The following is a 25,969-nucleotide window of genomic DNA, read 5'->3' as shown; positions in this document are numbered from 1 at the left end:
ATTATGTGTCACCTCTGCTGCCCACCCATCACCCTTTAAGTGCTTCCCCTCTCGCTGTCCTCTCCCTGCTTTGCCCCTTTGTCCCTCCCTCCCCTCAGCCCCACTGCTCCTCCATATCTCCCCTGGTGGGGTGTATCTTGCTCCCAGCGCTGTGCAGAGAACCAGCCGCTGGTTGGAGCGCTCAGTTCACCAACAGCCTGTCTGGCAGGCTCCTTCCTTCCCCCACTGCCTCTGGTTGGGCTGGCGCCCCAGGAAAGCCCAAGAGCCTCTGGTCCAGGGCGCTGGCCAGGAGGAACAGAGCCCTGAATGTGCCAAAGCCCTGCACAGTGCTGGCACAGGGAAGCCTCTCCTCAGCTCAGCTAAGCTCTGGAGTTGGGGGGGAAAACGATTTCCAGCATGTTCACCCCCTGAACCTGCAGGCTCCACAGCAGCCCCTGGGGCAGGGACTTAGCACCCTCCTCACCTGCCTTCCCCCCACCAACCTGGGTCCTGCCCCCAGGAAGCGGGAGGCTGCTCCGTTCCCTAGGAACCCTCCTCTGCTGAGCCACCTTTCTGGCTGCTGAAGCAGTCAGGTTCCCTGAGCAGGTTCCCTGAGCGCAGGAGGGCTTAACCCCTTCCTGCCCATGCTATAGCCAGGGGACAGGAGGCGGCTGGATTATGTCAGTGGCCAGCAGCAGCCTGAAGGTGTTAGCTGACTTTCGACATGGTGCGGGCAGAAAGGGACAAGCTGTGGAAGGGGTGAAGAAAAGGGATGAGCTCCGCAAAGATATGGGCGAGGTCATCCCTTCCTTACCTCCTCCTCCCCTGCAACTGGAAGCAGCTCCCATCCCTTCCCTCCCACAGAGGCTGCTGCTGGTCAAATTCTGGTGTGAATCCTGGCAGAAATCTGGGTAGGGGAGCATGTGACTCTGCATGCCTCCCCCTCACGTGGCGCAGGTCCCAAGAGAGGCGGTCTGTCCCGGCGACCCAGCCAGGCATGGAGAGTGGAGAGTGCCGGGCAAGGAGGGTCAGGTTAGTCACCCACCCTGTGTGAGAGAGTTGTACAGTAGAGTGTGTTTGTCACCACTCCCCATGGGGGGCGGAGGCTGGAGTGTGTGTGTCATCCCTCCCCGTGTGAGCCCTAAAGCCTTAAAGATCAGAAGGTAAATAAAGAGAATCCAACTACGCAGTATTTCTTTTTAACAGAGGTTCAGTCAACTTGATGTTATATTGAACGTTTGTACTGCATAGTTCTGACTGATTGCCGTTGATCTTGCTTGAAATATGAGTAATTTTACTTGGTGTCCTGTGTTCAGCATAGGGAAATATGGTCACCCTATGCAAAAGGGGACAAGGGGCCAGCCTGGCGACGCTGACTTATTCTTCTGAGGACCAGATTGGCAGAAGGGTTTAAAAAGTGGCAGCCTTGGGCGTGAAGTCCCCTTTTGCATAGGGCAGGCTGAGGCAGCACTCACACTCTGTCCGTTTTAGGTGGTGAAATACCAGGTTTAGTGAAGAGCTGCTGTGGGCATTGCACTAGCTTCCCCTTGTTTAGGGGGGCTGGGAAGGAATTTTTCCCTTACCACCAGATTGGCCTACATGGAGTTGGGGTTCTTACGCCTTCCCCATAGCAGGTTCTGGAAGGGCTCTGTTCATGCATGGCATAAAGGACTCTAGGCTATGTCGCAACTCATTTTATATGTGTGGGGCGGATGTCCAGTGCAGGTACTCCATAGGGAAGGTATATAGTGACTGGTAAATGGCTTGGAAAAGGACTGAATAAGGACATTTTCATTAAAGGAATGGAATTAGGGGGGAGGGGATTCCTATCATTGGTAGGGGAGGGAGCCAACCCATCTTCCCCCTTATAGCCCACCTTAACTCTACTACAAGGGGGGAGTGCATGGTAAGGTCCCAGTAATGGATTGGCTGGGGGGACCTGGACAGAAAAAGATGGGGAGATGGCAGAAGCCCCCTGGGTAATTATGGAATGAACATGGGGTCACCTGCACTGTACACTTCTATCTGCCAGCTAGTCCCAGACACCTAATAATAAAATTGCAGCCTGATTAAAACAATATCAAAATGTCTCCTGGCCTTTTGATATAGCTGGACAAAAAAAAAAAAGTCACTGAGACTCTTTCCATTGGCTTCAATGGGTCTGGCTCAGTCCCTTACGCAGACTTCAATAGAGCTGCAGGGGTGAAGTTGATAGCAAAACTTCCAACAATGTTTATCATTGTATTTACCAGCATTCAAGCAACACAAGAAAAAAAACTTTTTAAAACATCCCCAAAGGCCATACCCTATCTCAGTCCTTTACCTGTTCTTCAAATGTATGTACGAGTTCCCACAACACAATCCACAATTAAAGTCATAGGAAAAGAACTGAGCAATAGGAGACACAAAACACTTGATCTGAGCATCTGTGCAAAGATCTGACTGCTACTAATTTTTAAAAATAAATTGATCTTTTATTGCTTTTTATATAGAGATGAGTTTGAGTCAAAGTTCAGACTTGAACCCAAACTTCCTCCAAGTTCAAGGGTGTTTAGAGCCAATATTTCAGTTCATGTCCACCTATACTTTATTTTTTTGTGAACATATACTTATTATATATTGATAAATAGATGTATGAATATATCATCACTTTTAGTTATAAGGAGTGACAGATTCAATAAAGTTCCATAGCAGTTGTCTAAGGAAACATTTCCAAGTATGAGAATCAGTAAAGTATACAGAAAGGTATTTTCCAGGAGGCTTGCATGGAACCAGATGATTAACTTTAATAAGATCAGGTTTACCTCTGATCGCTGCCAAGGAAGGAATGTGATAGTTCCACTGGTATTTGCAAAATCAGCAACAGAGTAATTAATGCTGGTGGAATCGATCTGAGAGATAACATAATATATATACACATAGTCCAGAGCCCCCCGTGTACGCTCCACAACACACGATATAGTGGAACCTTCATCAGAAGTCTGTAAGCAAATAAGAAGATTGACAACAATGTACAAGTTTCAAGTGAATGAGTACAATAGAAGTGATCCTTTGAAAATTATCAGGTCTTCGGGAAAATTGTTCCTATGTTACTGCAATTCAAGATCTTTCTCGGAATTTAGGAAAAAATTCACTACTTTACATTCATGAACAATGATTTTAGTTTTCTTTAGCAATTCAATCTTTAAAATAGATCGGGCTTTCTCCATCCTCAACATTACTTAAGCTAAACAGAGCATTTTTCTTACTTTCAGTTTTCAATCATCGTACATAAACAATTGTGAAAAAAATCAAGCGGTATGTACCACAGTATTCTTTGTATGAAAAAAATATAAAAGAATTTCAGAGAATATTTATTGGGACTGTCTGTACATCTCTCATAAATAATAACTGTCATGGAATGATGACAGAAAATAATTTAATCAGACAACCATACTTTTGAAAAGGTTTAAGATGAATAGTAATCATGTGTTCTGTATGCTGTATGACAGCTTCCAGTGTACACTAAGCATGACTTAGTTCCCTAGTAGACAGATAAAGCATGCTAAAACAATGTTGTGTATCTGCCATATAATCATTAGCTATTGCTTCCCTGCTGAAATAGATTTAAGATGAGTACTGGACAATTAACTTTTCCTATTAATTTTTAATTTTGCTTCATGCATGGGTGATGACCTGTGGTATGAGACTGTATCAGTGGCACTTGGACCTGAAGGACTCTATTATCACAGCATATGGCAGGCACTTAAAAAGCAAACAGAGTCCAAATTGGAAACTGCTTTCATTCAAACCAAGAAGATTGAGTTCTTTATGATGTGTTTGGAGGACAAATAGGGATGATGTAACAAAAAAGGTCAGAGAAGATTCCAAACAAAGCCATTATGATTTTAGTTTTCCATTTATCTGTGCTTTACAAACCACTGAAAACATAGAGATTTTATTTAAAATGGTGAAAACACTAACATTTGAAATATTAGAACAAAGTGGATGTTCATCAGGACAGTTATATTTTTTAATGCATGGCAAAGCTTTTCAGTTTAATTACTGGTTAATATTCCACATATTCAACAGAATATGGGCTAAGTTCTTCTCTTCTATGAAGTTTTACCAATGTTGAACAGACCTAATATTTCAGTTGTTTGATAAATTCTTTGAAGCGAGGCTTGGGAAAGAGCACAGAAGGCCTGATTCCACGGGACTACTGGGAATATGGTACTTTTCAAAGCAAGTAATGATATCACAGTGTAGACCACCAATGTTTAGAAATAGGATAATACATCTATGGTTTGATGTAGTTGTTTCATTGCTCTCAAATGGGAACAGGCATTTAGAAAACAATGAAGACCTTGTCAGTCAGCTGGGGGTAAAAGGGATGTAAAACAAATATTTAGAAAAGGTTCAGGACAAGGGAGACAAATGAAAACCACATTTTCATCTGGAAATGTTGTACTTACTATTGTGGCATGTAACCCGTAAACTACTCGAACTGAAAGAGATTGCAGGAAAAAACCCTATCATATCTGTTTTTTACTTTGTGAATTTGACAGAACTTGGTCAATTACGGTTTTGTAGATGCTCAGTTGCACTTCCTGCCTCATGTCCTAGCAAGATAACATCACTCTCCTGAGCAATCCTGTGGTGAGCTCATGCTCTTCTCCAGGCCCTGCTGGAGGATATTTACTTGTAATAGGAGAAGCAAACTGAAGAGGGCAGTGAGAAGGAACATAGATACATGCACAGAAAGGGAAGGGAAAGGAGGATAGGGCCAACATTACTGCCAACCAGAGTGTTCAAAAATTTTGAGCCCACCTGGAAAAAGTCATGAGATTGGATTACAAATCATACAATTTTAAAAAAAATAATAAATTTTACTTCACTCCAGGAGCTGGGTTTTAAGAAAAACCCCTACTATCTTGACACTGCAATTAAACTGCAAGAGTTGGCAACACTGTCTGGCATACTGGATTTCACGTAGAAAAATAAATAAAGAATTACAATACTCACAATCCAAGAAAGGAGGTAGAGGTGGGAATTTACAACAAATTTAGTCTCAGATATTAGACATCAGTGAAGAATGAGTTATTTTCATGATCACTAATTCATGCTGTAATGAATAGTCTGCTAAATAGGGGCTGATTTATTTTCTAAACAAAAATATTTTATGGGTTTTTCAGAACAGTTACTAAAAAATGCACAGGTGTGAATTTCATTCTCCAGTATGAAAGAATATGGTGCTATATTAGATAAATGTGTTGTCCGCAAGATTTTAAACCCAAATGATTTTGCTTCCCATCCACTGAAAGCAACAGAGTGAAATCTTGGCCCCACTGAAGTCAATTGACTTCACTGGGTCCAGAATTTCACTCATCGTCTTTTTAATAGTCATCTTACCTCAGGAATACATGCTCCTGTGAAGCCAAACAGCCCATTGGCGTTGTCACTTTTTTGTACTCTTAATCTTGCTATGGTGTTTTCTTCTGGAATTCGAGCTCCCCCATGCACAGAGACAAGCTTTAGTATGAATAACTCCTCTCCTTCCTCCTCATCATCATCTCTTGCAGACACAATGAATGACTTATTAGTTTCTCCCTGTCGGTACTCTAAATATCCAGAGATGGGGTTCATATCAGTCCTTGCTGGGGTGGCATGAAGTTCATAGATCTCTACTGGCATCAGTTTACGCTCATAAAGCCTCACATCCTGCATCAATCCTGTATATCTGCTGCTGCCATTCATCCCTGCACCAATTCTTATTATTCCTGGACCTGAAAGAGAAATGAACATTTATACTACTTTGATACTTTTGCCCCGAAATTATAGAAGTGTGTAAATGAAAAGCTGTCATGATGGTTTCTTTTGGCTTATTAGCTCTTATAATCTCATTAATAATGTAAGTGTCGTAGCCTGGCTGAGCTCCCACACGTAAAACAACAAGTTTATGTTGAATGGTATGGATATCATCTTAATATATTTTCTCCAAAAGACATGTAGGGACGAACAAATGTTTAGAAGATGTGCCAAGCCAGCTAAAGATAAGTAAATTAAGTCATGACGGCTACTACTATGAAACTAGAGAATAGATAACATTGAAAACAAGAGGAGAAGACAGACAGAACTGGTTCCTTGAGGAACCATAGAATGGTACAAAGTCCGACATTACAAGCAACTGTACAGATCAGCCCAAGTATCTGAGAGCTCCTCCAAAGGCTTGGCTCACATTAGAGCATTCAATCATTTGTAATTCAAGTGACTGATCTGCTTCAACTGAAGTGCAAATGTTGAGCATGTCTATGCTAGCCACCCAAAATTGGTGTAAGGTTTGTCCTTGCATTCACAGTAGAGCTGCCTTAAACCACTGAGATGCAATGGCTCTCATATGACAACTATCAAAGATTATATTCGTGTGGCAGGGGAAAGTGAGTATAATATCCCCATGAACTGCCCTCCCATTAGGGTAACCATATTTCCCAAAGGGAAACCCAATACCGCATGGGGTTAGCATGAGCCCTCCCCACCCGCATGACGTTGGCCTGAGCCATTCACCCAAGCCTGCCCCATGCACCAGCCAGTCGCCCAAGCCACTCCCTACCGCTGCATGGGGCTGGCATTGCTCACCCAAGGACCCTTCCCTGCACGGGGCTGGCATTGCAACCCTGTGTGCCCAAGCCCTACTCCTCCCCGCACATGAAGTTGGCATCGCTGCACCCCACTTTTTTTGACAAAAGTGGACATTTGTCCCGTTTCTTCTTGCCAACTTTATCAGCTGGCAAAAGCAAATGGGACAAATGCCCACTTCTGCCAAAAAAGTTGGGACAGTCAGGACAGGGCTTAAAAAAAAAAAAGAGAGAGACTGTCCCGGCCAAAATGGGACATATGGTCACCCTCCCTCCTAGTCATTCACCTGGGTACTGCTCACCAGCCAGTGAACCATCTGTGGCTAACTAACTGATAGTCTCTCTCTTTAGCAAGTTACAGTCAGTGATGCAGAGATGGATCGCCAGCCGGAGCTGCAGAGGAGAAGCAGAGCTGTATTTCTCACAGCTCCTCAGGAATCACCTCTCCCCCTTCTTTTGCCATGTCTAGGCCTCTCCACTATAGACAGGGAGAAAGACCACAACAGCCCCTTGTGCTAGGATACTGGCATCATAAATGTCTTCCTATCATAACCCTTTTCATCATTTTTTCCCTTCTCTAAAGAAGAAAAATAATTTATTTTCTAGTTGTTTGTAGTAGTGGTGTCATTAATGCTGTTTTAAGGATGCATTTCTTTTGCAGTTCTTTTCATTTTCTGAGCTGTTTATTTCTGAATCTCTCTGAACCCCTTTCCAGCACCTTCTGTGCATCTTAAGCATTTCACAAAGGCTAAATATATCAGACACATCCAGAAACCATGTTCATCCTGTGCGCCTGACACATACCTGGAACATCCTAACACCTCACAGTATGATATGCACATGCTTATGTGTTCTTGTGAGTGTTTTCAGGAGTAGAGCCTATATTTCTCGGCAGAATTTTAAAACTATTATGCATACACATGTTCAAGTACATCTAAATCCTGAAAAAAAAATTCTATTAAATCCACAAGGTGTTTCAGGCAAGTTAATAGACACAATAAAATTCTATTTTCAAAATAGAAAAGGAGTACTTATGGCACCTTAGAGACTAACCAATTTATTTGAGCATAAGCTTTCGTGAGCTACAGCCGTTTCAGCTGCATAACTTTATTGACTTTAATGGAAGTTGTACTACTATAACTCCATGAAATCTATTTCTGAAAATCTATCAAGAAGTTTGCTTCTAGTTAAAAAAGGAAAAATTTCACATATAGTAGCTTTATTTCAAAAGTTATTTAATATTATGAGTATACTTTTCAATGGGACTGGACTTGCTGCTTAGTGCAGAATTTTACTTTTATAGAAAAAGAAAAAATGAAGATTATTTGCTCACCATCAACAACTGCTGCTCCTTTGAGGCTCTTTATTCCTCCAGGCACTGGATTTCCATCAATGTAAAACTCAATTGTGCCATCCTCCAGAGTAATCAAAAGATGAATCCAAGTATTTTCTTTCACATATTTCATGATAGTTGTCTTGGCCACATATGTAATATTGGACACCAGTGCTGTGTAATGAAGCATGACAGAAACATGGGATTCATTTGTTTGGATTTTCACACCATAATATATGGTTCCATTGTAATTGTCCTTTGCTACTATAAACCCATCACTGTTGGGGTTAGGAATCACCCAAGCTGAAAATGTAAAGTTGGCAAGCATGTTATCCCAACTGAAGCGGAAGTCAGGGTCAACAGTCCCAAATGCATCCTCTTTTCCACTGAAGTACAAAGCATCTGTTCCACTGTGATGACGCCTCCTGTGAGGTTGAGACTGTACAGAACTTGAGAATGATCCAAGCAATAAGAAATCTATCATTGGTGGTAGACCTGCTGGGAACACACTGGATAATATTTCCCAGCCAACCCGGACGTCTCCAAAGGTACCCTGTTGCCTCCAAATTGTAAAGTTTGTAATGTAGGAGATATCATCTTCAGAGAGAACATCTTCCACTATCTCCCGGTCCTGGCTCTCTGGGTCTATGACAAAGACTCCAAAAGGGTCATCATTGAATGGGATCATCACAATTACAGCAAGATTGGTTTCAGCTAACTGGCCACCAGGGCCTGGAGACCCACCTGTGTGATACAAATTAAAACAAAAGTTAATAGGACTCCTTAAGAACCCACCTCAGATACCACTATCTGAAATAAGATCCATTCAAACAACCAAAAATTGCTTTTAATAATAAAATACTTTTTCAAAGGAACTAAAATTGTGTGATAAAGGAAGTGTTCAAAATGTTCTACCATAAATCAAATGTTGCTTCAACATTATTAATTAAAAACATGCATGAACGATTTCTGTTTAAAAGTGTGTGTTGTCATTCATGTGTTATCCATTGTTAGGTATAAAATACGCAAAGAGTGACTTTCTGCAGAGATTTAATTCACCCCATTTCTGTTGAATTAGCCACAGAGGTGGCCTATGTTTGAGTCATCTGGTAGAGCTCCTGGGCCAAATTTACTTTCATTAATATTGAAGTTACTACAGACACATACTACTGTAAATGAGAGCAGAACTTGGCCCACTGCCTCTGGACTGCAAAGAGCTATTCACAGCATGTCCTGTTCATAGTTGGATCCATAGATCTATAGTGAAAGGTCTATGGATTTCTCACACTAATAGTTTGTTGAGCTGCATGAAATACTGAGTCATTAGGAACCGATTAGGGTAGGGTCAGAGATATTTTCATTTCTTTCTGGGCATGAAAGACCCTAGCAAGCAAAGGAGACTTTGGCCGTGGTCCTGGAGTCTATAAAAAGCAGCAGGTGGGTCTCGTGGTAATAAAGTAGCCACACTCACCCACATTTGCACTTCTGTGCAGGGAAAAAACACATTATGGCAGGATTATGTAACCACGGCACTGTACCAGCACAATAGCATTCAGCTGCCCAAAGGGTTGTTACTTCCCTCTCCGTTGGGGGACTGTGCTTTAAACACATAGGCCAACATTTTTAGGAGCAACTAGCAGTTTGGGGAGAATCCATTTTGAGGTGCTCAGCTTTAGAGAGGCTTCATTTTCCGAAAACACTGAGCGACCTCCCTTGGAAAATCAGACCCCCCTAAATTAGGTACCCAAAATACTGATACACCCCAAATCACTAGTCACTTTGGAAAATCTTGGCCATAATGTAGCCCTTAATTAATTGTTTTTACTAAAGAGCTGCATTTCAGAAATCACTCAATGAGATAACCCCTAAATGGCCACCAGACTGTTTCAAATTTACCATAAGAACAATAAATTCAGGAATAGAATATCTGTACAGTACTCATGCATCTGTGTTGGATCAAGCTGTGACTAAAATAAAATAAGATGTAAAAATAAAACTTCTTGCTGGAAAGTTATAGGATAGAAATAGAAAATTCAAATGTCAGAAACAGAGGTACTTCTATGAAACTTTCTTTAGTTAAGGTATAAAATTCTCCTGGTTTTAGAAGGTGTGGGGTAGGGGAACAGTACCTGAAGCATTCACCAGCTTTAAGGTATAAAATTCATTGAATTCAGGAATTTTATCAGGAATGGCATGAAGAGTTACTGGCTTTGATCCTTCGCCATCCGTGAACCACACCGTCCCATAGATTTCATAGAACTCTTGTCCTGGCTCCAAAGCAGAATCGTTCCCAAAGAGTTGCCAGGTCAAAGAAACATTGCCAAAGTGTCCTCTCTGTCTCACAATCCTATGCAATGAATTAGACACAGTAAACTTTCTGGCAAATATCTATCAACAATCAGCGAGAGCAAATGAAACCTAGGTGCAAGCCAGTACTATACAAGTACAATTTACAGTTATCTAAATAATCCACAGCCATTTTAAGTACGAGGAACACCTTTCCCTACCCCGTTGAAGATCTGCACCCTCATAACTCAATGCTGCTCTCAGCTACATGACTCTATGTTACATACATTCCAAAAAAATCTCGTATGGCTTATAAGAGTGCCCGCAGTATAGTACTTTTAAGCTGCATGGAAACATGCACTTGCATATCTATGCATAGAAAGGAGCTCTGTATCTCATAAATATTACAGTTCCAAGCCTATAAGAAGCAACCAAATTCACTGTTCTCACCCACTCTGTGTAACTGGTATTGGAGGTCTAGTCTCTCACCAACATGTGAGTTAGTTTTATTTGATGAGACCAACATGTGTATACACCACAAATCTCAGCTGAAGATATATAAACATCATGATTGTCAGTAGGGACTGAACCTAGGATCCACAGTTCCAAAACACACGCCTCTACCATTTGAGCTAATGTAGAATGCTGTAGTAGGCTAAACAGTCACTGGGACAAGATACTGGATGGAGTTGTGCCACATGGAGTAGGCCACTGTATTATATTTAATCTTTTTACCAGACTTTTTCATGCTGCCTTCTGTTTGGAACAGAAGTTTGTACCAAGTGACCTCCAAAAATCAAATCCCTCTTTACAACCCAAGCCCAACCTTGTATGATGGGCTACAATTTTATCTACTCCCACCCTTCTGCCTTTTTCTAGTTGTCTCTTTCATCAATTTTATTTAGATTAGGACTTCTCCATGACAGTGACCAATGTAAACTGTTTTTCATGCATCAGATGCAGCAGGCTAGGGGCTTCTATTTAAAAAGAATATACACGTGGCCATGGAATGTAGTTGGATGACTGTAATTTTATTCTTCAAAATATTTTTCCCCACATTCAGTCACCCCATGCTAATTCTGCTTTGTTAAACTGGTGTTATCACCACTGAAATCAAGAGTTACTCCAGGTTTACACTGGTGCACCTGGAAACAGAATTTGGCTCTTTTACATATTTATCTGGCAACAACATATTGTACTAAAAGGCACTGCAGAACACCACAAATGAAAGAAAGCAAAGCAGCCATTCACGGTGCCTTTATCAATTGAGTGCACCAGTAATATAATTAGCACATCGACAATGCTCTAGCTAAACAGAGCCTCATCAAAAACAGGTGTGCTCTGCTTCTCCCACACCCTCACTCTTAATTTAAATCAACTTTCCTCACACATGGTCAAATTCAGCCCACTCATTCTGCAAATAGGATTACAAAGAAGAGATAATCAAAACAGAACCAAGGTTCCCCCAGCATAAAAAGATACCAAACACCAGGCTGCTTAATATCCAAGTGTTGCCCTTTCCTGGGATGCTGTATTTATTAGGCCTTTAACAGCAATACATCACAAGGACCTTTCCAATGAGGGTCCCAGCCACGTGCTTCTGTCAAAAAATGGATTGAGTCTAAGAAAACAAAAAGTAGTATGAAAAAAATCCTCTTCCCAGATACTTAGGCTGGAGCCCTTAATATAACCTCTTTGACTGATCTCTATGACCTTCCAGTTTTGTTCTTGGGGAAGTCAGTAGCTTATATACCTCCTACTGAGCTAATTAGCAGGATAACTCGAGCCACCTGCCAAGCAAACCCAAGCAAATCTTAACCCCTGCTGCTTCTGGATACATACATTCCTTGTGTGGGTACAAGAGTAATGGGTTTTATTGTCAGCTCAGGGGAGGATGCTTTCAGCCTAAAGGAGTGTCCTATCTGAAGGGCCATGTCCTCCTGTAAGAGGCAGGTAAAACAAAAACAAACAAACAATGAAACAATGGGGGGTAACTTTTCAAAGCAAGATGCAGGGAATCAGCTAGGTAACTCCCCATGACATCAGCATCAGCTGCACAATGAAATATTGTTGGGTTGGGGGAGGGGTTGTTGGGTTATTTAGTGTTTACTTTATTACTCTAGGTCATGTCTGCTTGATCATTCAGCTATTTCATATCTGCAGTACATGAAAAATATATCATCAGCCAACCATATCATGATTATTGACATACACACCTCATCTATCAAATCTCTGAGTAGTTTCTGTATGCATTTTTGTTATGTAAACTAACATTTGTTCCCCTAAATATTCTTCTAATTTATTTTTATTCAGACTTTGTTTAATTCAAAAGTCTCCTTTATGTAACTATTGTACATGCAAAGTTGGTATGTGGCTTAGACTGAAATATCTTCAATGAAGCACCACAAAGTATTTCTTGGAAGGTATCATTTTAAATACTACTTACAAAAAAACATTAGTCTTGCCTTCTTCCACCAGTTTGTCAAAAGGTTCCAAAGAGAAAATGCCATTCGGGTCATCATTCGCTTCAATGACAACTGTAGCCATCCCAGCCCTGTAGACTACGGTGTCACCTAAAAGCCAAGGATTTATATGGTTCCAAATAAAAAGCAGAAAGCTAATGTAATGTGATTATCAATGGAATGGTTTTCTCATCATATCCAAATATTTTCTAGCATATGTAACAGACAAAAAATTAAAGGTTCAAATCTTTACCCATGTAAGCAATATTTGAGATATTTGAGTGTAACAGGAAATACAGAGGCAATAAATTACAATGGGCTTTATCCTGCACAGTGCAAGTGTAAAGTATTGTGTGTACAAGTGCAAGATAAAAGTAATGAGCCGGGTAGGGGAGCCTGGCCCTGAATTAGGGAGAACACTACTATTTGACTGCCATGTTATTCCTGGCTAATAGCAGGACTAATGCCAAAGAGAGGAGTGTGAGGCTGTGTCTCCTTTGTATGCCAAGGATCACACTCATTTTCACCCATCCCCAGGCATGTACATATTCTGTCCATTCCCTCCCTTTTTTTCCACCCTGTACTCTTAAAAGTGATCGAACAATTAAAAGACTTTAGACTAACTTCTACTGTGCTTAGTACTTAACTTTAGTCACACCTTCTAAAGAGTCCACCCACACTTCCACTGGAGTGGAAGTCTTACTGTGCCTTTCAGGACCAAGGCCAATATCTCATTTACTCATAAATTCCACGTTCGATCAAGCTTTTTTGAGCCCTGCTCCAGGATCACTTACAGTACTTCAGAAGTTGTGGCATATTTTTCTTTGTTTGGTTTTATGAGTACGTGAATGAAGATTTCCACAACATCATCATCTTTTTAGAACAGATAGTGCAAGGGGAATTTTTTTAAACACATAAGCATTTTTATCTGAAATGAGTGCACAAGGAATATCAATGAAAGGAATAATCAATTTCATACCATTTTATCTTGCCAAGCATTCCAGGGGGCTTTTAAGTCTTATTATTATTTCTTAGTTTATAAATCTACTCTTCATTGGTAGGTTTCAGAGTAACAGCCGTGTTAGTCTGTATTCGCAAAAAGAAAAGGAGGACTTGTGGCACCTTAGAGACTAACCAATTTATTAGAGCATAAGCTTTCGTGAGCTACAGCTCACTTCTTCAGATCTGAAGAAGTGAGCTGTAGCTCACGAAAGCTTATGCTCTAATAAATTGGTTAGTCTCTAAGGTGCCACAAGTCCTCCTTTTCTTTCTTCATTGGTAGTTCACTGTGTAACTTCTGAAATCTATTCACACACAGGTGGGATCTTGCTCAAACCATAACGTAGGTAAAAAAATCATTTATACAACACACCATACCAAAATAATATCAAGAGTACACAGGCCTGTTTATGTACCGTTCTCCCAAAATATGGCAGTTCTGTATTTTATTTTCCCATACACCAGCCATATGCCTGGCACCATTGCAGCCCATGATTTCAGAAAAATCCTCATTTATATTCATTTCTACAATGAAGAAATCCTTTAACACAAGGATGGGCAATTCAATGGCATTACTGATTTTCCAAATGTTAACTTTAAATGGTTAAAAAACCCATCTAGAGAATTACAGCATAAGGGTTTCTGCAGAAATGGCATCAACAATATTATCTGGTTTGTGAGCTTTCAATCAAGTAATTCACTACAAGAGAGAATACAGGCATAAATCATAGAATCATAGAATAGAATATCAGGGTTGGAAGTGACCTCAGGAGGTCATCTAGTCCAACCCCCTGCTCAAAGCAGGACCAATCCCCAATTAAATCATCCCAGCCAGGGCTTTGTCAAGCCTGACCTTAAAAACTTCTAAGGAAGGAGATTCTACCACCTCCCTAGGTAACGCATTCCAGTGTTTCACCACCCTCCTAGTGAAAAAGTTTTTCCTAATATCCAACCTAAATCCAATACACACTGTGCATGTTCATTTTACAGTTCTGTTGACAGTCACTTTCCTATTGTGAAATTCAGCAATGAGAACATACTATTTTATACACTCTTCACAAGATATGGGATTTCACAGCAAAAACAAAATGAGAGAGGCAACAACTACTATATTTAGAGCAAATGAGTATTTTCACCTGTAGAATTAAAGAGGATGATGTAAAAAGTTTCATCAGTTTCAGGGGTATCATCTTCACTAATAAATACTGATATTTTGTGTTCTCTTTCCCCAACACCAAACACAAGAGCTTCACTCCTTCCACTGGAAATGAAATCTCCCTCTTCAGCAGTGGCTCCTCCATCGACAGTGGCATATAAAACGGTAATGACTACATCAGCAGATCCATTCCTTAGGACTGTAAAGTGAACAAAATCTCCTTCTTGAACCTTTACAACAACAGGATCTGAAACAGATAATTACAAATTCAGCAGCGTCCTTCAGACTATCAGCTTCCTATGCTAGACGTCAATGTTTAATCCTACAAAGGTAAACTGCAGAATGATTCCTCAAGGAGACAGAAGGAAAATCTGGAAAAGTTTGAGGAAACATTTTCAGCATGGGAAGATATTGACCTGGCCACGTACCCCACCTCAGCATGAAAAAAAGAAATGGTGAGACACATGAAAAAAAGGCTCTGGCTAAATCAAAAAGAAACAACAGACCAAAAAAAGCACCCTGGGGAAGAAAGCTAGCAAAAAAATGTATCAAAATATAAAGCACTTGGGTGAAATCCTGGCTCCATTCAAATCAATAGGAGTTTTGACATTGGCTTCAATGGGACCAGAATTTCACCTTTAACATTTATCTTGTCTGGGGAATAAGAACACTAATGACAGTAAATGTATTTGTAACTGCACCTTCAAAGGAATGCAACTAACCTGAAAAGTATATGGGATCATCGTTCCTTGTGATTTGTAAAACTACGCTGGTTGTGTTTCCAACTCTGGCTCCCCCAGTGGTATTGACTAGGCTGATGGTGAACACTTCCATTTCTTCAGGTAGCTAAAGAAAGAGGTAATATGAAGTAAATCTGTTTTATGCAAACAGGAAGAAATTAAAATGAGGTAATCAAAAGCAGAGGAAGCTCTGAGGGCCAGTCCTGATTTACTCATTCTTAGATATGTGTATGGGGCTCCAGTTAACAATTATCCATATGCTTGTACAGAAAGGGACCAGAGACCACCACAGGTTTGCAGCTTTGGAGCCCCAAATCAGGAAAGCACTCAACCCTATGTTTAAATCCCAATGTAGTTAATGTGACTTAAATCTATGCATAAGTACTTTGCTGAACTAGGATTTGACTATTATTTGAAAAGAGTAGGTTTGGAGTAGATTTCTAATTTCCTGCCTGGAGAATACTGATACAGAGAAGTAATTTAACTTCTCTGAAATAGCCTCCTTTTTCTCCTTAATTGTTCCCTTTATTTCCTTTGTGGTCCAGTAGACCTAAAAATTCTCTTTCAGTTTCCTTCTTCTAATACTCTTAAAATAATTTCATGTTGCTTTATGTGTCTTTGGCTATGTGTTACTTACTATTCAAAAAAAGAAAAGGAGGACTTGTGGCACCTTAGAGACTAACCAATTTATTAGAGCATAAGAAAGCTTATGCTCTAATAAATTGGTTAGTCTCTAAGGTGCCACAAGTCCTCCTTTTCTTTTTGCGAATACAGACTAACACGGCTGTTACTCTGAAACCTTACTATTCAAATTCCCTCTTAACCCTCCTGATTTCTATCTTATATATTCTCCTATACATCCATAGTTTATGTTTCTTTCATTGGCTTCCCTTAGGCTGGACTTCTATTTTTTAAGGACCCAGATAGCCTCTTGTAACTTACAATTTTACTATCCTGGTATATTTAGTTTAAGGGTATGTTCCTCTTCTGTGACTGTTATGGTCTAGCTCCATGCTGTTTGAGGATTTTGATTTCCTCATCTATGAGTCTGTTCTTTTAATTAGCTTCTTTTAAAACAAAAAAATCCTTCTTTGTAAAGTTTCAAGTCATAGCACATGTCTCTCAATGTTCTCACACCAAAGTAAAGTAACAGAATATATCTGTCTAAAATGTTTACCTCATCTGGCAATGAGTAAATGGTTATCGTGTTTGAAAACTCCTGGTTTCCAAAGAAAACTGTCCCTTGCACTGGGTAGATGTCATTGGTAGAGACTGGTTCAACAACCCAAGACACACTGACATTTCCATAGTTTCCTTGGTTTCTTACAATTCTGTAAGCAGCTGTGAAATGCAAACATCCAGTATGATAAGTGTGCATACACAAAATAATAAAAATCAAAGAGAGGCAGATTGACAAAGCCAATTCAAAGAAAAAGAAGAGGAGGGGAACTAATCATTCTGGGATTCCTTTTTGTAGAACCATTAAAAACACAATATGTGAGACAACTACATAAAAGACATAAAATTGTCACATGGATATAAGAAATAGGTACATGGAGGCATTTCCAAATTGGGTATAATTGGAAACTGCTGAAGAGCCAGGCAGCCAACTGATATGCCTCTCCTGGTGCAATAAAATCTTATCTGCAAAATACTGGCCATATCCTGCAAAGTGCTGAGGACGCTCAATTCTTGTGACAACACTGGAACTTGTTGGCAGTCTTTCTGGGAAAGCAATCACTGTTCCTATAACCTCATGGTTTTAAGGGTGTTAGTAGGAGTTAAACTATAATAGCTTGAACAAAACAGGAATTACCAGCATAGACGTCTTCTCCTTTACTTTCATTTATTGTTACTGCTAGTTCATCAGCAAGGAACTGAATCACTCCATGTGGATCATCGTTCTTCAGAATGGTTACATTGACCCTTGTGGCACTTCCCAACTTGCTTGGCAGTTCACTGTGGCTACTGAGTACCACAGAATAAAGTTCATCCAGCTAGAACAGGGAAACTAAGTCAGAAAAATCATATAGACTCACAGCATGGAAAGAATGGACCACAGTCCACCATTACCAACCTGGCAAGAAGAGTTACAGCTTTAAAAAGCAAATCAGTGAGTATGTGTTTCCTTTGCTAACTTCTGCATAACGATCAGCACCCCATTTCTATCCCTGAAAGTAGGGAATGTCATCAGCTTATATGTAGTAATAAGGTCACTTAGCACATCACACGTACTACATCACAGTGTACAAAGGTACATAATGATTATGTGGTGATACCATCAGCTATTCATTTACAGAAATATGAGTAAATAGCATGGATCTAAAGAACCAACTTCTAGGGCAAGTACTGTGACAAAGTTCCTCCTCTACCTTGGTGGGTTTTGCGCTTATTGGCGGATTTGCTCGCCTTGGAGCTTCATGGCAGCCCTCAGCTTGGCCGTTTTTCTGAAGCCACAGTCCAGGTCAACTTCTCCTGTGTCTGACCAGGAGTTGGGAGGTTTGGGGGAAAACCAGGCCCACCCTCTACTCCGGGTTCCACCCCAGGGCCCTGTGGAATGCAGCTGCCTAGAGTGCCTCCTGGAACAGCTGTGTGACAGCTACAACTCCCTGGGCTACTTCCCCATGGCCTCCTCCCAACATCTTCTTTATTCTCACCAGAGGACCTTCCTCCTGGTGTCTGATAATGCTTGTACTCCTCAGTCCTCCAACAGTCCGCGTTCTCACTCTCAGATCCTAGTGCCTCTTGCTCCCAGCTCCTCACATGCGCACCACAAACTGAAGTGAGCTCCTTTTTTAAACCCAGGTGCCCTGATTAGCCTGCCTTAATTGATTCTAGCAGCTTCTTGATTGGCTGCAGGTGGTCTAATCAGCCTGTCTGTCTTGTCTCCAGAAGGTTCCTGATTGTTCTAGAACCTTCCCTGTTACCTTATCCAGGGAAAAGGGACCTACTTAACCTGGGACTAATATATCTGCCTTCTATTACTCTCCTGTAGCCATCTGACCTGACCCTGTCACAGTACCTATTTAAGATCTGCATTCATTACTTGGCATAAAAGAACAAAATAGCACATTTGTAAAAATGATCAAACATTCATGCATTTGTGTCCACAGAATTGTACTCAAGGATCATCCAGGTACTAATCACTGGACAAACATTTGCCTTGTTGCTACCAAACAAGTTAGCAAGGCAGCTGGTTTCAATTTTATCCCTTCAAGAAACAGCAAGCTGACAACAGGAGAGTTGAAAATGAGGGGAAGCTGTTGTTCAACAACCTTTGATGATCCCAGAAAGAGGAGAGAGCCACCTGCTCCTGACCCAATGCACTGCAGAATGAGGTGTTGCAGGCCATCTGGATACCTCTCCAGGTGACATTTTAGGTAAAGAAAGTCCTATAGTCTTTTGGGCACTGTAACCCCAGTTTCTGTGGGGAGGAGGTGATATTTGGATTCAGGGACATAGATGTCATCCCAATAAATGATCTGGGAAAAGGGTTAACAATGAGGTGGCAAAATTTGCAGATGATACAAAACTCTCAAGATAGTTAAGTTCCAGGCAGACTGCGAAGAGCTACAAAAGGATCTCTCAAAACTGAGTGACTGGCCAACAAAATGGCAGACAAAATTCAATGTTGATAAATGCAAAGTAATGCACATTGGAAAACATAATCCCAACTAGACATATAAAAAGATGGGGTCTAAATTGGCTGTTACCACTCAAGAAAGAGATCTTGGAGTCATTGTGGATAGTTCTCTGAAAACATCCACTCAATGTGCAGTGGCAATCAAAAAAGAGAACAGAATGTTGGGAAACATTAAGAAATGGATAGATAATAAGACAGAAAATATCATACTGCCTCTATATAAATCCATGGTATGCCCACATCTTGAATACTGTGTGCAGATGTGGTCACCCCATCTCAAAAAATTGATTGGAATTGGAAAAGGCTCAGAAAAGGGCAACAAAAATTATTAGGGGTATGGAACGGCTTCCATATGAGGAGAGATTAATAAGACTGGGACTTTTCAGCTTGGAAAAGAGATGACTAAGGGGGATATGATTGAGGCCTATAAAATCATGACTGGTGTGAAGAAAGTAAATAAGGAAGTGTTATTTACTCCTTCTCATAACACAAGAACTAGAGGTCACTAAATGAAATTAATAGGCAGCAGGTTTAAAACAAACAAAAGGAAGTATTTCTTCACACAACACACAGTCAACCTGTGGAATTTTTTGCCAGAGGATGTTGTGAAGGCCAAGACCATAGCAGGGTTCAAAAAAGAACTAGATAAATTCATGGATAATTGGTCCATCAATGGCTATTAGCCAAGATGGGCAGGGATGGTGTCCCTAGCCTCTGTTTGCCAGAAGCTGGGAGCGGGTGACAGGGAATGGATCACTTGATGATTACCTGTCTTGTTCATTCCCTCTGGGGCACCTGGCATTGGACATTGTCTGAAGACAGGATACTGGGCTAGATGAACCTTTGGTCTCACCCAGTATGGCCGTTCTTATGTTCAATATTAGGGCCAAAACCTGATCATCATTCAAACCCAAGTGTCAGCCTAATCTGCCAATTCCCTACTCAGCACCTTAGATTAGAAAAAAAAAGTTGCTCTTCTTTCAAATGGATTGGGGAGAAAGAGGAAAGCATAAGGGTAACATTTCAAATCATCATCACCATCATGTAACATGTACATGGCACCTTTCATCCAAAGCTCTACAAATACTATATGCAAACAGCATCACTGAGATACAGCTACTTCTGGTGTGAAAGGCATAGTCAGGTGGACAACAGAACTTCAGCATGCTGTATAATAATGGAGGAAGAGGAAAGACATCAGGACAAAACCTACCCTTTCAAAAAGTGTCACAGAAACTTTAATACCCATGCAAAGTGCACAGAACCCCAATTAATACAATCTCATGCAAAACAACTTCAAGTATATGTATGTGACATGAAGGGGGGGGGGGAAACAGCTCCCTTTGATGGACACCCAGCCAGCCAGTTAGCTGTAAAATCCCTATTCTCTGCTTGCAGGAAGCGGATGAGAGACTCAAGGGAGCTTGGACAGCATCACGGAGCGACCAACCGCCTCTGAGCTCTTCTAATAGGTCCAGGTTTGTTATAGGAGGAGGACTGTTATACAAGGAGACCCTTTATGGCAGGCACAAGGAGGACTGGCAGCCTCAAAGACAGTTGGTAGTTCCAACTAAGTATAGAGAAAAGCTCTTGAGCTTAGCCCATGATCACCCTAGTGGCCATGGTGGGGTGAAATGGACCAAGGACCATTTGGGGAAGTCATTCCACGGGGAGGGAATGGGCAAGGACGTTTCTACCTATGTCCGGTCTTGTGAGGTGTGCCAGAGGTGGGAAAGCCCCAAGACCAGGTCAAGGCCCCTCTCCAGCCACTCCCCATCATTGAGGTTCCATTTCAGCATGTAGCTGTGGATATTCTGGGTCCTTTCCCTAAGAAGGCACCCAGAGGACAGCTGTTCATGCTGACTTTCATCAATTTTGCCACCCAACAGCCAGAAGTAGTAGCTCTAAGCAACACCAGGGCTGAAAGCATGAGCCAGGAATTGGCAGACATTTTTGCCAAGGTACGTTGGCCCCCCAACATCCTTACAGATTTGGGAACTAACTTCCTGGCAGGGACCATGAAACGTCTTTCGGAAGCTCATGGCGTAAACCACTTGGTTGACACCCCTTACCACCATCAAACAAATGGCCTAGTGGAAAAGTTTAACGGGACTTTGGGGGCCATGATAAGTAAATTTGTGAATGAGTACTCCAACAGTTGGGACCTAGTGTTGCAGCAGTTGCTCATTGCCTACAGGGCTGTACCACATCCCAGTTTGGGATTTTCACCTTTTGAACTCATTTATGACCACGAAGTTAAGGGGCCATTTCAGTTGGTAAAGCAAGCAGAGAACAGACCAAGAGGGATTTTACACCTGTTTGGTTAGCTGGGTGTCCCTCAAAGAGAGCTACTCCCCCCCCTTCATGTATCACAACATATGATAGCTTTATAGCTCAGTCAGTCTCCCTCTATTCTGTGTCCTTTGATAAGGAAAAGAAAGACTGAAAAGAACCAATAGAAAACCATCGAAAATGTCACTAAAATCTACAAGCGAAAGCATCTGTGTCATAAACAATTGTTAAAATTACACAATTTGTGAACACAATTTAAGTGCACAAAAATTCTTTTACCTCTGGAATTCCATCCATCCTTGTTAGCAGGGTAATTATGATCTCCCTTTCACCAGGCTTAAATTCCAGAATTCCTGTGTTTCCATAGAACTCATTGCTGTCTCTAGGCTCTACAGTGTAGCGCAGAAACTGTTTGACAAGTGTCCCCTTGGAGCGGACAATTTCTAGTTCAACAGACTCCCCTTCCTTTAAAAAGAGAATGGAACATCAAGCAATTTCCCAGTATTCAAATATACTTTTAGGGTCAGGTGTCTACCATGGAAACTTACTTTTATAGTGTAGGGTCCTCTGGAAGAGGAAGAAAATTCAAATACTCCCCCAGGATCATCATTTTCCATAATGATCAGTTCACAACTCGTAAACCCAGATTTAAGGATCTCATTTTCCACACTGACCCTGAAAAAGGAAGATAAAGAGCTATTCTGAAGGAGCAGTATTGTTTGGAAAACAAATACAATACTGTACAAAGTATATAAACGTATCAGAGCTTTGGTAAACTCTGATGGGTTTGTGTTGAGTGTCCCAACCAGGAAAGAGTATCAATAATTAACTGCAATGGTGACATTGATTAAACAAAGAAATCACAACAATTATATGAGAATGTTTTCATGTACTTGTTTTTGGGTTTTTTGGTTTGGTTTGGTTTTTATTTTTTTGTTTTTTTTGCATCTAAAATACCTTCAATTTCTGTGGAGTGTACTGTGGCTGGTTGGTCTGAATTTAACAAGGTCACATGTGCCCACAACACTCAAAGAAAGAAATGAAAATATGTTTGTACAGATGAATACTTAAAGGTCAGATTTAGTGCTATGTTGTACTTTATTCCATGTGTAATAAACATCACCAAGATAGCCATACTTAATTTTGTAGTCACACATTTGGGACCCTACACTGCTCTCTTAATACAAGTTTTGCCATTGACTTCAATGGGAATTAGACAGAACTCTTGATATTATGATTCTCCCCTATGGCTTACCACTGGGTTGGTGCAGGATGTTTGGGGTGGTACCAGGGAGCTAGCCCTGAACCCAGTAGGAGTTTGTGCTTCTTCCTAGAAACTATAACTTTTGTCATGGGTGAAAGATCCTTTCTGGCCTCTACACCAGCAGCACAGACATAGGGTAGCATTGCTCTGCCATGCCCACTCCTGACATACCTCCTATTCCAAGACGGGTGGTGACTGATGCATGATAGGAACTGGCGTGCTGGTGCCAGCAGAGTGTTCCCTGTGGCGGGAGATTTCACTGCTGGCAACTTGTGACCAGTTACTGGCCTCTTTGCACTTTATTAGTGGCACAAACAGGCCAGATCTGATTACAGAATCCAGTCCTACATAATTAAGTAAAAACAGAGGAGTTCATGGCTATATATATTTTAATAAGAGCTAATGGAAAAGTTGGAGTGCAAAGAAACCAAAGGAAGAATTATGCTTCCACTTGTGATTCTGACCTCTTCTGTTACAAACATTACCTGTCCTCTAATAAATCAGTCATCCCGTCTCCACTGAGCTTTTTTGTACTTTTTCCCCCTCACATCAGACTCTCGACAGGTGACACTTTAAGCTTGATGGCATAAAAGACACAAGAGAAGCTAGCATTGAAGGATGCACTGAAAAGCCTCTTTGAACTTGGATAATATATAGGTTCATAGACTTTCATATAATTGATCATTTCAGATTGTTTCCAATGAAAATTAGGATCTATGTACAGCACATGATTGTCTGCATTTGTTCTACCTCTTATCCACCCTTGATCTGTATTTGACATAAAGAAAATAAATCTTCACTTGGGACCAAAATTTATCAAATGTTTGGAATTAACTGAATCACAAATTCCCAAAGGCAATTCTGGAAATCACTAAAGAATAATGCTCCTGGTTCCTTATTATTACCTATCACAGCCCATCCTAAACAAAGGACACAGAACAGAATATAAGATGAAAACCAGCAATGAGTCCTTCATTATTTAATAAGTGTCACTTGTTTGTGTTAGTTAACTCTGCAAATTATTGATGTGTCAGCGGAAGAAGTTGTACTACAAAATATATGCAGGTTATTTAAAGAAGAAAATAACTCTGCTCATAAGTTATTTTAGGATATTTATGGAACACTTATTTTGGCCAATTGTATTCAGCTCAGTGATTTAACTGAGGCAAGTTGTACTTGTGGCGATTTTAAACAACTAATCCACTGTTTCATCAAATGCTCAAACATCAAACGCTGAGCCATGCATTCATAACATCTATCATTCACAGACCCTAAATAAAGAAGCATTTTCAAGCTGGCACCCCATGTCACCAAACGAAACTGCAAAGGAAGCATGCATTGCCTGAGGAGATGCAGAAGGTATGCTTATTCAGAGAGAAAGAAATGATAAAGAGGACAGAGTCTTGTCCAACCCAACTACTTTCAAAACAAAGTGTTGATTCACTGAAGACAAAGACACTGCTCGCTGCACTTACCCAAAGTACACGACAAACCTTTCTGTCTCTACCCTGTCAATACAGAGAGAAAGAAAGGGGGAGAAGGATAAAAGTGCCATTTGCCAGAATTTCAATAATACCAATCTTAGAAGGGAAGGATGAAAAAACTAAAGCTTTTTTTTCTTTTCCAATAGCTAATAATGTTCACTTTATGGGAACGCTACTTGCTTGGCACTTCCCTGTTGACAAATGCCAGCAAGAGGTTCAGCAATTTCCACTAGGAGAGATGACCCCATGACCAATCAGCATGTCAAGACCCATTCAAGTCATTCCTTACTAAGCCCTCCCCCAAGAGTTCGATGGCTGCCAAGCACTGTAAATGCTCACAAACCACAGCAGCTGAGTCAATTTTATTCAGCTCTGTTTGTAATTACTTAGTGCCTTTAATTAGACACACAAAAAATTTTATTTTCAGGTCTACATTCCTCTAAGATCTGTTTTTTCATCAATCTGCCAAAATGACTATATTGGCAGATAAACATAAGGAGAGTTTGAATGAGAACACATAAAACCCCCTGCTCAACATGAAGTTACATGAAGTCTCATTTATGACAATTTTTTGATTAATCAAAGTACAAAAGTACAAAATATCAAAGAAAAGTATTTTCTAATCTCTTAATTCCTTGAATTTTAGTCACACATTTGTAACCAAATTATGATGATTAGCCCAGAACAGACTGGAACTGAGGTTGAGTATGTCTCTGCTCGGCAATTTTTAACAGCATATTTTTACTATGTGTTAACGGCCCCATCTTTTCATATATCATCATGCATCACAACAGTCCAAACAGGCTACAGTTAGGCTTAGGGAGTGAAATCCTGGCTCTACTGAAGTCAATGGGGAGTTCTGCTATTGACTTCATTGAGGCCAGGATTTGCCCCTTCACAAAATACACTGCAAAAGTGTTCCAGAGCCAAGTATTATTATAATGAAAATACTAGGAAAAATATTCCTAGTTTCCTAAACCAAAAAAGTTAATTAACTTTTAATCTGAACAAATATAACCCACATACTTAGAAATGGCACTGTAACATCAACAGCCAAGCTGTTGTATAAACACAAGACACAAAGGAGACATCCTGACTACCAGGTGGGTTTTAATATGTATGTTCAAGCATTTGTTAGGATTTAAATTATAATAATTTCTTAATGAGTGAATGGTCAAGCCAGAAACAATATCTCTTTCAGCTGCATGGAGTTACATTGAATGAATCCAAATATAATGGAGACAAAAATCTTTGTTAAGAAGATGGACTAAGGAAGCTTGTCAGCATCTAGTAGCAAGCTGTGGTGAACTATACGGCTAATGGCATAAAGCCTGAAGAGGGCAACCACAAGGAAAGAGGCAAAGAATACCATGAGGCTTACAACCTGAAATAAAAAACTGGGTGTTCTTACAAATTAATATCAGAGAGGTTGCTTCTGCTCCCTTTGAAGTCAAAGAGAGTTTTGCCATCGACTTCAATCCAAGCAAGACTGGGTCCTTTTAAAAAATATGTGCACTGTATCCAGGCTAATGAGGATAATAAAGCTGCTTTGACATGATGTATTTTCCTAACTTTATTTGTATATTCTTTCTGAAAAAATAAACACCTATGAAAAAAATAAAATATTAAATAGAAACAATGAGGATTAGATTTCATAACTTCTACTCGTTAGGATCACTCACAGGGTAAGTATGCTGGCCCTGAATATTTACAACCT

The 25,969-nt window shown here is 40.6% G+C and overlaps 1 protein-coding gene across 4 annotated transcripts in view; it reads right to left on the bottom strand.

The window, feature by feature from the left end:
• ADGRV1 (adhesion G protein-coupled receptor V1) overlaps nt 1-25,969 on the bottom strand; it is a 412,710-nt gene that overhangs the window by 341,521 nt on the left and 45,220 nt on the right. For 2 of the 4 annotated variants that reach the window (XM_073344462.1, XM_073344463.1), the window contains exons 12-22: nt 22,053-22,179; nt 21,784-21,969; nt 17,386-17,566; nt 16,747-16,910; nt 15,552-15,675; nt 14,810-15,076; nt 12,659-12,785; nt 10,056-10,273; nt 7,927-8,670; nt 5,371-5,744; nt 2,784-2,960 (exon numbers count right to left, since the gene is read on the bottom strand). In XM_073344462.1, coding sequence (XP_073200563.1) covers nt 2,784-2,960; nt 5,371-5,744; nt 7,927-8,670; nt 10,056-10,273; nt 12,659-12,785; nt 14,810-15,076; nt 15,552-15,675; nt 16,747-16,910; nt 17,386-17,566; nt 21,784-21,969; nt 22,053-22,179 — 2,689 coding nt within the window. Of the gene's footprint in view, nt 1-2,783; nt 2,961-5,370; nt 5,745-7,926; nt 8,671-10,055; nt 10,274-12,658; nt 12,786-14,809; nt 15,077-15,551; nt 15,676-16,746; nt 16,911-17,385; nt 17,567-21,783; nt 21,970-22,052; nt 22,180-23,253; nt 23,792-24,243; nt 24,277-25,969 lie in introns of those variants that run through there. The other 2 variants (XM_073344461.1, XM_073344464.1) reach the window with 2 other exon arrangements.

This window comes from Lepidochelys kempii, chromosome 5, assembly GCF_965140265.1.
Source record: "Lepidochelys kempii isolate rLepKem1 chromosome 5, rLepKem1.hap2, whole genome shotgun sequence".
In the NCBI taxonomy this organism is placed as follows: Eukaryota; Metazoa; Chordata; order Testudines; family Cheloniidae; genus Lepidochelys; species Lepidochelys kempii.
Note: the sequence above shows the minus strand (reverse complement) of the source record. Positions and strands in the feature narration are given on the sequence as shown.